This window comes from Echinococcus granulosus (assembly GCF_000524195.1).
Source record: "Echinococcus granulosus chromosome Unknown EG_S00190, whole genome shotgun sequence".
NCBI classification, from domain to species: domain Eukaryota; kingdom Metazoa; phylum Platyhelminthes; class Cestoda; order Cyclophyllidea; family Taeniidae; genus Echinococcus; species Echinococcus granulosus.
In genome coordinates, this window is record NW_020170570.1 from 92,902 (window position 1) to 106,432 (window position 13,531).

At 44.5% G+C, this 13,531-nt stretch overlaps 2 protein-coding genes across 2 annotated transcripts; one reads left to right on the top strand and one right to left on the bottom strand. All coding sequences in view use genetic code 11, as the record gives it.

The window, feature by feature from the left end:
* Nucleotides 1-2,922: 2,922 nt before the first annotated feature.
* Nucleotides 2,923-4,147, bottom strand: EGR_10111 (Transaldolase; the record flags this gene model as incomplete). The annotated part of the gene is made up of 5 exons (XM_024499360.1): nt 2,923-3,098; nt 3,193-3,331; nt 3,410-3,583; nt 3,622-4,046; nt 4,081-4,147. 5 exons carry the CDS (start codon nt 4,145-4,147, stop codon nt 2,923-2,925), a joined length of 981 nt encoding a protein of 326 aa, XP_024346235.1.
* A 954-nt stretch (nt 4,148-5,101) lies between these two features.
* Nucleotides 5,102-12,995, top strand: EGR_10112 (Nuclear pore complex protein Nup155; the record flags this gene model as incomplete). Its single annotated transcript, XM_024499361.1, has 16 exons — nt 5,102-5,207; nt 5,240-5,530; nt 5,587-5,788; nt 5,829-6,013; nt 6,059-6,266; nt 6,351-6,584; nt 6,656-6,976; nt 7,749-8,136; nt 8,458-8,862; nt 8,986-9,251; nt 9,322-10,138; nt 11,237-11,516; nt 11,591-12,214; nt 12,271-12,407; nt 12,510-12,616; nt 12,800-12,995. 16 exons carry the CDS (start codon nt 5,102-5,104, stop codon nt 12,993-12,995), a joined length of 4,767 nt encoding a protein of 1,588 aa, XP_024346236.1.
* Between the last annotated feature and the right edge of the window lie 536 nt (nt 12,996-13,531).

Genomic DNA, 13,531 nt, shown 5'->3' on the forward strand with positions numbered 1-13,531 from the left:
GCTACACAATCCACCACAGATTGCATTTCCTAGACTCATTTCAGATATCATGTGCGGTGGTATATCCGCGACGCAAAAAAACATTTCCCCTACTACTAGATTATTTTATTATTTGCATATAATTTGCCAAAATCACCATTTCGCCATTGTAGCAGATCCATTATGATTGCGTACGAATTTTTGCCCACCCGTTAACTCGATCTTGTCATTCTAAGGGTTCTAGGTTGACATAAATTTCAGCAGAAAAAAAAAACAAATAGAATGTCGTGGTTTTGTTACTTTTATTTGAAAGTTGAAATGGGTCAAATTGACGTGAACGATAAACCTAGTGTTTACATGTAAAGGCTACTTTTCAGTTATGTAATTGGAGCATTTAGGAATTCGTAACTGCCCTTAGGACATGTGCAATTGTTACCTAGGCTCATGACCTGATGCAGCGTGAAATTAGCATCTCAGTTCAAGTAATCCGGCAACAGGAAAGAAACATGCAATATTTCCTCATTTGCCGCTATCAGCTATTCTCATTTATGATTTCGACAGAAGGGAACAATACACACTGATGTACTTCATGGATAAGCGACCATTGAATGGGTTCGGGAGAGGCATTGGTGCTCGGAAGAGGCGATAAGCTTCACAGTCCGTATGTGTCCCGTGTGTGTGCGAATTAGGTAGTTAGTTTAAGTTGGTGTGGCGAATTCTCCATCAGAAATTGAAAGAATATTCCTGTTTCTTTTACAGAGACTGTATGGTTCTGCACGTTCTTCACGTTTAAATCTGTTCATTCCCTTACAGTACTAATTAAACGTTCTTATAAAATTTTAACGCCAAAATATACAATAACGTTTGAGATGCAAATTTGTAACCATGCTAAGTGAAATAACTGTTCGAGAAATTCGCCGAACCTTCAGTTACTTACTGACTGCACTACTGAATTAAGGGTTGTAATAAAACATGCGATTTATGGTTGCACAAAGGGTTTTTGACTCGTTTTCATCACAGGCGCCATGCATGAAGATAAGTATCCATATTTTAAATGTACCTCCAACCTAGTGTTATTCAGGTAGGAAATCGTCTAATCCTTGTGAATTCCAGCCTGGTAGCACAGGATGGGTACAACGGTAACCACTTACTGCAAGTAGTCAGGGCCTCAAGTGGGGCCGAGGAAATGGATTACAGAGGCACAAGCATAAGAACATCTGATCGGCCCAAGTCAGTGATCAGTTCGTTTTGACAGCACCAGTAGCTTGTAGTAAATGAACCCTTTGTAAACAAAGAGGCCACGCCTTAGAATGCAGTCTGAGGTTAATTTCAATTCTTGCGTAACTTCGCGCACTTTCAACATAAAAACTCATCCCGGATTAGTTGTGAGGGTCACGAGATGCCGCAGAAGTCAACCTTAGCTAAGGTTTTAGCTATTTCTAGTAGATATATCAACGTAAAAAATTGGACACTTCTACAGAGAACAGCAAAGCCCTCAGCTGTCACCTAAGTTAATCATCACCTTAGCGACCTGTGACAGTTTATGTACTAATTTTCTTCAGCCATTTGGTACTGAAAGGGTCGATGTACTTTAACCGCAAGATTTGTTCCAGATGCCTTCACCACAAATTCGACTGTTTACCATTCAAAATAATATCTCAATGCTATAACTGGAGGTGGACTAGTTTTTAATATTTGGGAGAATGTTGAGCGGCTGATTAAGAGGTAGAAAAAACAGGATAACGAATAAGTGACAAGGTAAACTCCTAAAGTGAGTGGTCTCACCGGAACATTATTGGTAGAGGTATACATATTTTTCATGCGTGAATAAAGGCAAACAAAAAATAAATTGATGTTTGGTTACATTCCATGCACAATTGAACAATAGCAGTATTCTACTATGCCTCCTCCTAAAGTGGCCATTCAAAGTGGTAAAAAATCCAGACGAAGCAGTAGTTATAAAGTGATTGGGAATATTAGTAAGTTTATAAGCAAGTAGGAATAGCAGATACAGTTAGTTAAAGTGATGCACAAAATTTTCCATTGTAAGATATTCTGAGGGCAAATTAAGAACATTTGGCTCTTGAAGATGCGGCAGCCAATCGCTGAGGGTAAATGTAGAAGTCTGCTAGAAGAAACATTACTTTGATGAGAGGACTGAAAAGAAGTAACATGAATTGGCTCTCGCCTATCCACACTCTTCTGACCTGGCCTGCATACAGAGCAGTGGTGCCAAGAATATGGCATTTGAGTGGTTAAATTTTCGCATCTGCCTATAACAGCCCCAACTATCTACATGAAACTAGTGTAGGAAACAGAGCATGCAATTAAGGCTACTGATGCATCCAGACATGATTACCTGTCCAACACTTGGGCGTCTACGATGCTTTGACTGAAGACCACAATTACGTGGGAGAATTACCACCACATGTAATGACAAAACTGAACTTACGGATGCGTGATCAAATGCACCGCTACAAGTGAGGTTAGTCTTTTGCAAATGAACGGGTACACCTGAATCTAGCAACAGGTCCAAAACATTGCGCTGGATGCGTGCAGGTAATGACTCGCGCAGCAAACTTGACTATTATCCCGTGGGATCACTGTTACGCGGATTCTGGCAGAAATTGATGCTTCAATTTCAAGGTGTTTAAGCAAAAAAATCTATGAGTTTTGAAATGAGGGACCTATCATTGCTATCCTTCCACCCAGAAACACACTAACATCTCGAGGAGTGGCTTGTGAGTTACCGAATCCCCCGTGTTAAATAAGAATCCGCCTCAATCATAGTAATCAAGTGACAATAAAAGTCCACGAAAACCCACTCCCTGAAGCACAAAACATTAGAGAAAACGGTCATTTTAGCATAATACATTTATTTTATGCAAAATACTAAATGGGAAATCGGATTAGATAAGAAAAGAGTGCAAGGAGGGGCAGGCATCAATTGGAGTCAGTGAGGCGAGCTCTTAGAAGGCATTCTAAGGTCCGTGAGTCTGCGGCAAACTTGCGAATACCCTCTGAGAGTTTATCAGTAGCCATCTCATCCTCGTTCATAGCCCAGCGGAAAGCAGCCTCATCTAAGTGCAGAGGCGACTCGTATTTGGATCTCGAAGAAGCTAAAAATGTCAACCGGGGCAGTAATTTGAGGGCACCGTAAGCATAACCAGGAATACGCCCGATTTTACTGTAAACAATAAAAAAGCGCCCAACCTAATTTAGCATCAAGAGCGACAGGAACCACCTCATCCATGGAGGCAAGAGATTCAAGAAGACTAGGTGAAATAGTCAAGAGATCACAGCCAACGAGACCGAGTATCTGATTTACATTGCGGAAAGAGGCGCCCATAATCTTGAAGAGAGGAAAATAGTGTAAGATAAAAAGCAGAATTTGCACACAATGTGGAAGGAAGTAGAGGCGAGAATTAACCTCGGTTTCGTAGCCGAATTTCTTGTAGTAATTGTAAATCTGTGTTACAGAGAGAACACCTGGGTCATCGAGCCTAGTAAACTCGATTTGACCCTTTTTCGCCACGTACCAGTCGTAAATGCGGCCAACAAATGGGGAGATGAGTGTCACGTTGGCCTCAGCGCAAGCAACAGCCTATTACAGGATGGACATGAGCAAAACGACCAGGATACTTGGAAGAAAGAGAAAAGGAGTGTAAGATTGCAGTGTACGCCATGTTTCAACTCAAGCTCCTTGGCTGCCTGTATGCCTTCCCAGGTTGAGCTCAATTTAATGAGTATACGTTCTTTCGATATTCCCTTCTCAGCATAGAGAGCGATCAACCTAAGGGCCTTTTCGATTTGCTTATCTTTGTCAAAAGAAAGCCGCGCGTCGACCTCTGTGGAAACACGGCCGGGAATGATTTTCAGAATTTCTTCGCCGAACATTACAAATGTGTAGTCTGAGGCGATTTCGACTTGCTCTTCCAGAGAGTCGGACTTCGTCTTGGCAATCCGCACTGCCTCTTCAATGATTTCTGAGTATTTTGGCATCTTAGAAGCCGCAAGTATAAGAGACGGATTAGTCGTGGCATCAGTTGGAAGAAATTTTCGTATACCTAGAGCGTACACAGAAAAGCACTTTATACTTACTGTCAAAATCCCCCGTATCTGCAACGACAATAGTGGTTTGCTTCAATAAATCCAGTGTAGATGGCATTCTAGAAATCAGCACCACACTATAAGAGACAACCAACGACACCGACCCTATGAGCTGAGGCGCACAATATATACCTCTAACCGGCCAATTAATGATCAATAAAAGTAAAAATACAACAAAGAAATGGACCAGAACCATGTCCGGGATGATAATAATCAAAATGAAAGGAAACTTACAGATAACCTATGCATTAAACAGCATTTAATTGACTTTTGCGTTCACCAAACTAGTTCCGGTACGCTAATGATTAGTCGCCTGTTCTCAACCAAAACTAGGCATAGTCACCTTATAAGCATTTGCAGTGTAAATTGAATCTATAAGCGGATTTTCGCTTTAAAAATACAGATGAAAGGGGTTACTGGCAAATCTTACAGAGCTGACTAATGACAGACCAGTGCTTAATTTCGATTGCAAAATTAGCAGTTGTATAAAAGCTGTTTTGGCATATGTAACTAAGCTCTATTAAGATCTGACCCCTTATTTTCAAATTAACCTGCGTTACTTGGATTTCACGCTACTAAAAATTCCCATACACTATAAGTGAGAAAAAATCTACTTAGGATTAGTAAATAAGCGAATATTAGCTTCTCAACTATGCAAATGAAGCGATTGACCCGTTCTTAGCGTAATAGTTTTTAACCACACAGATTATTGCTAATATTAAGCAAAATAACATAATTTTTATGTTCTTAGACTGACCTTACTATATTTTTCATGAGAGGAGTGTTTTAGGTGCACTATAACCTGTTCATTATTGTATATTACTGTGACCATATCGAAAGTATTGCGACCCAGGCGGATTTATTCTTTTTTTTAACATGGTACTATCCACCAAATAATTGCTGTAATAAATCATTTTACTTCAATTTTATTCGTTTAAAAATTAACCAATTGCAGCTGAGGCAATTTAGCCTTCTAACGCTGGCGTTGGACTGATTTTTGTAGGCGATTTTGATGGCTCTCTCGCTTAGTGATCCTGCGCGTGAATGGCTTAATAAGTTGATGAATAAAGATGCCCAATATAGGGATATGGCGTCTAAAATAGGCTACAGTCGGAATGGTATCTTTATTAGACTTTTTATGATTTTGTAGACATACCCACTGTCAGCGGAGTCCTTGACTCCGACTATGCCGTTTCTGGGATCAATGTGGGTGGGCGACTCGAATTTGAAAAAACAACGGCCATTCCGTCGGAACTCCAGGAGCGATTGGGTAGTGTGAGGCAGTGCTGCCGCATGGGAATATTTCCGCAATGTCGGAAAGCTTGGCTTACAGTCGATGCAGAATTCTTTCTTTGGAATTTTGAAGACGGGCAAGACTTGGCTTTCTATGACGGCTGCCAAGATGTTATCATCTCTGTCTCTTTACTGCGTCCTAAGTTGGGTATTTATCAATATTCTTCAGTCCCACCAGATCTTACTAACCAATGCTTTATTTAGGCATCTTACCTTCCGCCATTGAGTACCTACTAGCATTAGCAACGCCGTCTAATCTTATCGTTTTGGGAGTCACCTATGACTACACTACTTCCCAAAATAATTATTACTGCAATGGAGTCTTTAATGTGCTGCCTACTCCACTCTATATGATATTCGCTGGAAGCAATTACATCACTTGCATGGAAAGCACTTCTAACGGGCGGTATGATTTTGTCTTCTTGTTCATTATTTTTTGTTTCCAGGCTCTTCATGGGGAATCGAGAGGGCGATCTCTTGGAGTTTGTGTATAAGCCTATTCCAACATTGGACGACAATATGTCCGCTCACACATCTTGTTCCGACGAATTCTGCTCTATTGTCAACCATACCGCGTCCTCGCTAAACTACTTCCTTCCCACCATTCTCACTAGCGGATTTCGTCCTTCAGGTACGCTCTACCTCTGAACGATTTGGCTCGATCTACTTCTCTCAGGTGCTATTGTGCGAATTTCTGTGGATTCAAGGCGCGGATTTCTGTGGACGTTGTCAGCTAATTCTCACCTAGCCGTCTATCGATACGACATTCCTGGCAGCAAAGCTGCCGCCAACCACCTCTCCAAACTCTCAAGTCTCACTGTCTCCGATTTGGCTTATCGAGCTGCATCGGTTGTTCGGTCGGTAGATCGAAGCCACTTTTCCAGGTACGAGGAAGGCAAATAATAGCGCAGCATTTAAAAAGGCCTTTTCTCGGGTTTTCCAGCCCCATTTTTTACCTTTATCTCCAGGATCATATCAATCTATGCATTGTCTGACGAGGCTGGTCCGATTCAGATGATGGCAGTCACCGCGTCTGGCATTCGCATCTACTTTGCTGAGGGCCTCCGCATTGCCCATGTCCGTCTGCCTCCGCTTGCTCTGCTGGACCCTAGCATTCCAGATACTTCGATGCTGCCCCAACAACAGCAGCAGCAACATCAGCAACAACTCCCTTTTCAACCGTTTGCCCTCGGTGACGTCAAGTACATTGTTACTTTTCTCATGCCACCCATCGGGATGCAGCGACCCATTCATTTCCTCTTCCACTTTTCAGATTGGTGGCGGAGACGCGAGGCACAGTCATTTTTGCCTCGACTCTGCCAAAATCAGCTACCGATGACTCGCCGCCAGAGAGGATAAACACGCTGACCCTCAGTGTGATCTCCCCGGACCCATTTCCGTGGTCGCCTTGTCTGTCAGAGATAGTGACCACCTCTTTGAAGGTTGAATCCCCCTGGGCGCTAACAGTGCTACCTTCTAACGATAATAGCGATACTGTTGGCATCCCCAACGCCCTTCTCGCTGTCTCCTCGTCCAGTTTTAATAAGAAAGGCATTGAGTTGCCTCATGAATCGTCGGGTTTTTCTCAAACCGAGTAGGCATCAGGCTCGTTCAGTCCGTTTAACTCATTTTTGCATATGAAAATCTAGAGCTTCAGAATGCACTGACATGATTTGCTGTTTTCGGATTTTGTTATAGTTGGATGTTCTATTTTGTATCAAATAAGTTCGTATTATGTTGATCGATGGCCTGTTTTTACAACTGTTTTCAAAAATATTTTGATGCAGCTGAATTAAAGCATGCATATGGGCTTGAATTTTTGCTTTTTTTTCCGGATTCTTTTTAAAACGATGCCATGAATTATTTAACTGCGTTGCTTTGTATCTGCACTTGGTTAGTTATTATGACGAAATGGATCGACCGCGATTTTCGTTTTACCAATTATCTTTCAAGCTGCAGCAGGAATACCCATCTCATCCTCAAGGTTATTTAAGGCACTTTCTTTACAACCTCCAGATTTTATTCTCTTTGATAACAATGTTTTTGGGAATTCCGATCTCATTTTTGCCTCGACAATTTTGTTGCTTTCTTCAGACTCACTCTAGGAAAGATATTCGTTGGTCAACCTTTTTCACCAAGTCTCCATCACTTTTTTTTTTATAATTAATGAGGAAAATTAATCTATCGGAGCGAAATACAAGGCCCTGGTTTGAGTATACTGTTGCAATACAGTAAAAAGGCTCCTCCTCCCTCCAAATATGTCTATCCACAAAATTTGTTGTTAGGGTGTTTATCCAAATCTTTCGTGCGTCTATCGCTGTCATGAGCATATGCAGCCGCACAATGAGATCCTTTTCGCGTTGAAGCCCTCAACAAACAGGATTTGGTGGCGTAACGCTTTGTGCGCAGCCACAACAGCATCCGCCGCCATCGCAACCGCCGTTTCCAAAGGGCTCTCCACCAGTGATGTTGACGCAGCATCTGGATCCAAATTACCGCCGTGTGTTAGTCATCACCGCCCACGGCATCGTACACCTCCGTTTGCCCTCTCCGCTCCAGCGACTGCGTGAGTTTCTCCTCACTTCTGGTGCCGTTCCTTTCACCACCGATGCCACCGTCTCCTTGGATTCCGCAGATAGGAACTTTTTGAGCACTTTTCTGCATCAGTTTGGTCCGGAGGAGTCTATCTGCGCCGCCATCGCCATTGCAGCCTCTGAGCAGGGCAAAACAGATGTAGTCGCTCAGGCCGAAAGAGTAGGTATTGTTACCATCTGGTTCCCCTTGCTTCATCCAAGACTGCAAGTCATCGTGATCCTCATTATTTTCAGACATTAAAATTGGGTAAAATATAATGCTGCAGCTTCCGGGCTCTCTGAAAGCGTTATAGTATGTATTAATCCAAACATAACTTTATTATTGACCAATGCTTAAAAGCACAGCCTCCCAACACAATATTTATTACAGCTTCATATAGTCAATATTTCGTAATCCAGTGAATGAATTCGGAATGGTTCACTTGTTTTCTCGGTGCGTTCTATGGCTTAGCGGTATGAATTAATTTTTAATCTTCTACAGGCGGTGGTATATTTCGCCGCGGAGGCTGCGCGCTTCTGGCAACCCCCGGTCCTCTGTCACGGTGCGGCTTCAGCCACAGCACCGGCATTAGGAGCTGTGGCGGCGATGGGAGCAATGACATCACTGCCAGATTTGGGAATGATGGGTTCATTAGGCCAGCAGGAGGCGATGGCTGACACCTTTCTAGTGCTCGGTGCCTCCCTCTTCCTCTCACGAGTGGCACGACCTCTTTGGCGTGCTCCGATGCTCGCGGTTGCTGACCAGACTGCGCTCGGCTTTTCCTCCGCTAGTCATAGGCCCGACAGCGTGTCTGGTGGTTTGACTAGCTTCTTCTATACCTTCGTCTCTACCGCCATCGCTAAGGCCACTGCCTCCGCCAGCGCCGTCGCCAAAGATTCTCTCATTGTGAGTTGAGAGCGTCAAGGAAAAAAACGCCAAGTTGTTCTGTAGATCTAAGTCCATAATAATAATTTGAAAATAAATGGTTCCACTAATGCTCAGTCTCATAAGGGTTGATAATTTTGATAGATAACTTCGCGCTTAAATTCGGATGACCTTGAATGGATTCTGCACCAGCTGCGCTACCTTAAAGCCCTCCTTGAGTCGTCCAGCCAGAAGGCGTCGATATCATCGACATCCTCCTTCCTTAATGGACGTCGAAGTGGTCCGACTGAGTCCACCCTCTCGCCTCTCGCACGTCTTACACAGGACCTCTGCCTCCTCCTATCCTCTTTTATTGAATTTACCGGTCTCTGGCAGATCATTAGTCAACACAACGTTCACGCTATCACCAGGTGCGTTTACTTCCGCTCTTCTTCTTTACAAGCAGGAGGTAAAGCCTTTTCTCACATTTACTGCTTACAGTCAGCTCAGTGAAGAACAACGCACGGACCTTATCAGTCTACCCGTGGAGGCCTTCGTGTGCTGGATGCCCCGCACAGCAGCCGCACCATCTCCCACTACCTCCACCATTCCTGACATCCGCTCGGCACTTATCACCGCTCTGATTGAGTACTACATCTCAGGCCAATGTCTAACGGCCTCCGTGGAAGCACTTTGTGCTCGTCTGCGCAGCGTCTGTCCCAACCTCTTCGGCAACGAGGACGCACTCTGTGCTCGCGCGGAGGAACTCTTGATGCGCGCTGCGTCACTAACCACTTCGGGGGAGCACCGAGACGAGCTTATTGCAGAAGCTGTGGATCTCCTGCACTCCGCGGGGCCTTCACTCAACATTGCGGCGGCCGTGAACAAACTCGTTACCACGGTAGGTGGGTGGGGTGCCGCCATCAGTCTCTGCCTCTCTATCGCCCGACAACGTGATCCTCTTGACGTGACATTGGCGTGTCTGCGGGAATCGCGCCAACCGGCGGCGGAGGCTTCGGCGTCGTTACTCCTTGCAAAGTCCGCGAGTGCTACTCCTCGGACGGAGGTGGAGGTGGTGGAGAGTCGGTACGATGCGTACCGTGTGGCTCTGGGCTGTCTCAGTAGCCTTCTCGAGATGGCTTGCCTCCCCGCCTCTGCTTCGCGTATCCCGGAGTCGGAGCTGGAGACGCAGGCGGAGCCGCCTGGCGGTGTGTTACAGAGTATCGGTGTCAACCCTACAAAGGAAGTTGTTCGGCGCACTCTTTTAGCCATTCTAAAGTTCATCTTTAAATTGGATGACATGGTGGCACACTTTGAGGTGGGTTCTCTATCATATTTCATGCTTTTTGGTTATATTTTTAAATGCTCTCAATGAATATTGTTACTAACATCTAAACTTGACTTCTGTGATAACGTATGGGCACCGTTGGTTTGCTGTTCAGGCCATTATTCTAAGTTGTTTGAAGGACCATGACTCTTGGCTGGTCACTTTCACTTGCCTCAATGTTATTTGCTTTTAAACAGCCTTACTGAAACTGATGTGGGGGTGAAGATGGGTGTTTGTTAGGAGTGCCTTCGAATTTAGTAGGATCTTTGAGGCTGATTTCTCTTTCAAGATCACATATCTTGCTAACACTGCGTTTTATGCATCCGGGTTGCAAAGTAGCTTTTATCTTTCCACCATTTAGCGCAATTCGAGCCAATCCAGCATTTAGCCACTAAGTGTTAAATGTTAGAATTTTTAAGTATTAGGTCCCAGGGATGATGTTACTGACAATCCCTTTAGAAAGCCTTTTTTTAGACTTCATCTTTGCTCATCCGCCGCGATCAGAATATAGTCCATGCTTTCGTAACTAGGCATGAATCGGGAGCGAAGAAAATAAGCCGATTTTTCATTAAAGCAGGAAGCCATTGATCCCCAAATCAGTCATGCTTCCTGTCAATCTTAGTAGATCGAATTAGGGAAACTTCCTCCAAAAGCAGAGCCACCTAGTAAAATACCATGTAGTATACCTTTTCATGGTGAAGCTTTACATCAATTTCTTTCTGTTACCTTGTTCTCATTTTGGACTTCAATACTTTTCAACTCAATATTTGGATTTCACCCGGTTACTGGGATCGGAGATTGCAGAGTGTTAATTTGGAGCGCTTGGCAAAATTCAACTTGACCTCTATAGCAGTCATCCTTCTGTGATATTTACGTTTGATAGTCATCCTGTGAATTGAAGAATTTTTGTAGATCGCTGAGGTTGTTCTATGCCTCTATACTGCCGCTGCATCAACTATGCGAAATGTAAGCACTGGGATAAGTTATTATAGACACTCAAAATCCACTTCTTCACTAGCTAAAAGATATGATGCTAAGCACCTGTTTCAGTCATCTGCAATTTGACACAGCGATTTGTTTTCCCGTCAGGTGATTGCGTGGCTCCTATCGAATGGTTTGTTGGAGCAGGTTGTGGAGCTGAACTCGCCTTACTTGGAAGTGTACCTTCAGTCGCATCTGTGTCAGACGCCCAATGACGTGGCACTGCGTCGTCTCCTCTGGCGTCAGTTGGAGGCCCGCGGCGCTCGTCGAGAGGCCGCGCAGGTCCTTGAACACCTCGCCACCACTGCCGGCGCCGGTGAGGGCCTCACTCTCGAGGACCGTCTTGACTACCTCGCTCGTGCCATTGTCGCTATCAAGGCTCTTCCCCGTGAGTTCTGCTCTCTTCTCACCATCCCCTAACAGATGGGCATTCAGCCAAACTGGCTTAATTCTTTTTTCCAGAGTCACAGCTGGTGGAAACCTCGGAATACCTTGCTGACTTACAGGACCGTCTGGAAGTTGCAGAGTTGCAGCGCCAGTTGTGTATCGAGCTGGCGGCCACAAGCACCAGTGCCGCAGTCTCTACTAGCACGACCTTCTCTCACTCGAAGGCAGAGCAAGCTCTCACCGAACTCACCCGGGGTCCCCTCCTTCCCGCTTCCGAGCTTTTCGCCTGCTACGCCGACCCCTTCGAACTTCACGAGTCAAAGCTCTTGCTATTGCATTTCGCCGGCGAAGCAGTAAGTTCACTCTCCGCTTATTTCGGAACCCAACGCCCATTTACCTTTTCTCCTTCCCAGGATGTCGATCTCGTGGAGGCCATCTGGACTTCTCTTTTGCACCGTCTGCTCCTTTGTGGCGATAGTGATTCGCATTTAAATTCACCTGTTCAGACTCGTCGAAAGCGTCTCTCCACAAACCGAAAGACAGCTCGTGGCCTAGAGCTAACCCTTTCCACCTGCCTCAGTCGACTCTATATGCGTCTTGCGGTGGCTACAGTGAATCTCTCGCTCAATGCGGCAGTTTCCACCACGACTGTGCCTCTCTATGCACCCCATTCCGCTGATTATACCTTTTTTCCACTTGGTAAGTCTTGCATTCACTTCCTTTACGCTTTTACGATTTGCCTTTTTTTATAGTAGTGATCATCTCCACGCTAGAACGCTATGCCATTCAACAATCACTGCCCTCTAGCTGGGTCCCTTCTATCTTCGCCTCGGCGAAGATACCCTCTGATCCTGAAATCGTTGAGGCCTATAACATCATTCTTTGTAGGAAGGTTAGTCTCTTCTTTACAACTGAGAGGTATGCACCGTGCTCAGAATCTCCGCCTCTCCTCATAATTTTGGCTGAATTTTGCAATTTTCTTTTTAATCAACAGAATTCCTTTTGGATGCAAGATTGCGTTCGTTCACGCCTGATGGAGGCCATCTACACATTCATTACCGACTTTATTGAAAACGCCAATCGCCTGCCACTGAGGCGGAGGTGGGTTCTTTCTACCTTCCTCTACTACTGATCAAAATGAATGAATGAATTCATGAATTCATGAATGAATTCCTTCCTTCTTCAAAAGTCACTCAACGGTTTGATTAAATCATTTTTTTACTGAAATGAAATTAGTAAGTAGAACAGCTGCCTAATCAAATGCTATCCCTTCCCTTGTCCCAGGCAATTGCAGAGTACCCGGATGCTGGATCACCTGACCACACACCTGGTGGAGCTGCATGCAGAGCCCAAAACGAGCAGCGGTGACCTTGGTTGTGGGGCTCAAGGTCTGCACCAGCAGCACCTGGGGCTTGTGGAAAAGCTACTAGGACTCAGGCGGCAGCTCGATCGAATAGTCTCGGCAGCCAGTCAGCAGTAATGCTCTCTCGCCTTGTTTATATGCCGCCGGTCCCCAAACGTCGTGTGTTGTGGATTCCTTTTTGCAATGGTACTTTAATACAATTTATGAGAATTTGATACAAAAAGGCTGCTGCTTTTTGTGCACTACGAGATAGGTTACGAACAACGCTACGCGCAGATTTGATGGATTTAAAATTGGAAATGAAAAATTTCAATGCCTTGATTTCAAACACTTTCAGCTATATATTATTTCTTCAATTTTAGGCTACTTTTATAGCAATAACTAGCTGTGGGAGACATCGGATACTTCCATGGACAAAACTCATCTGTATCATTGGTAGAATGCTAGTTGTTTTAAATTATTTAAAAACAATAGGAAGGTCTCTAGTTAAAGAAATTTCGTTGGTAGTGGTTTTTGTACAACAAAGATATTTATATGCCACCGCACCTGATATCTGAAATGAGTCTAGGAAATGCAATCTGTGGTGGATTGTGTAGCTTTAGAGTGTGCTGCTGCTTTTCCGATTGCGTCTACACGGCTTGCGTCCACGTCCC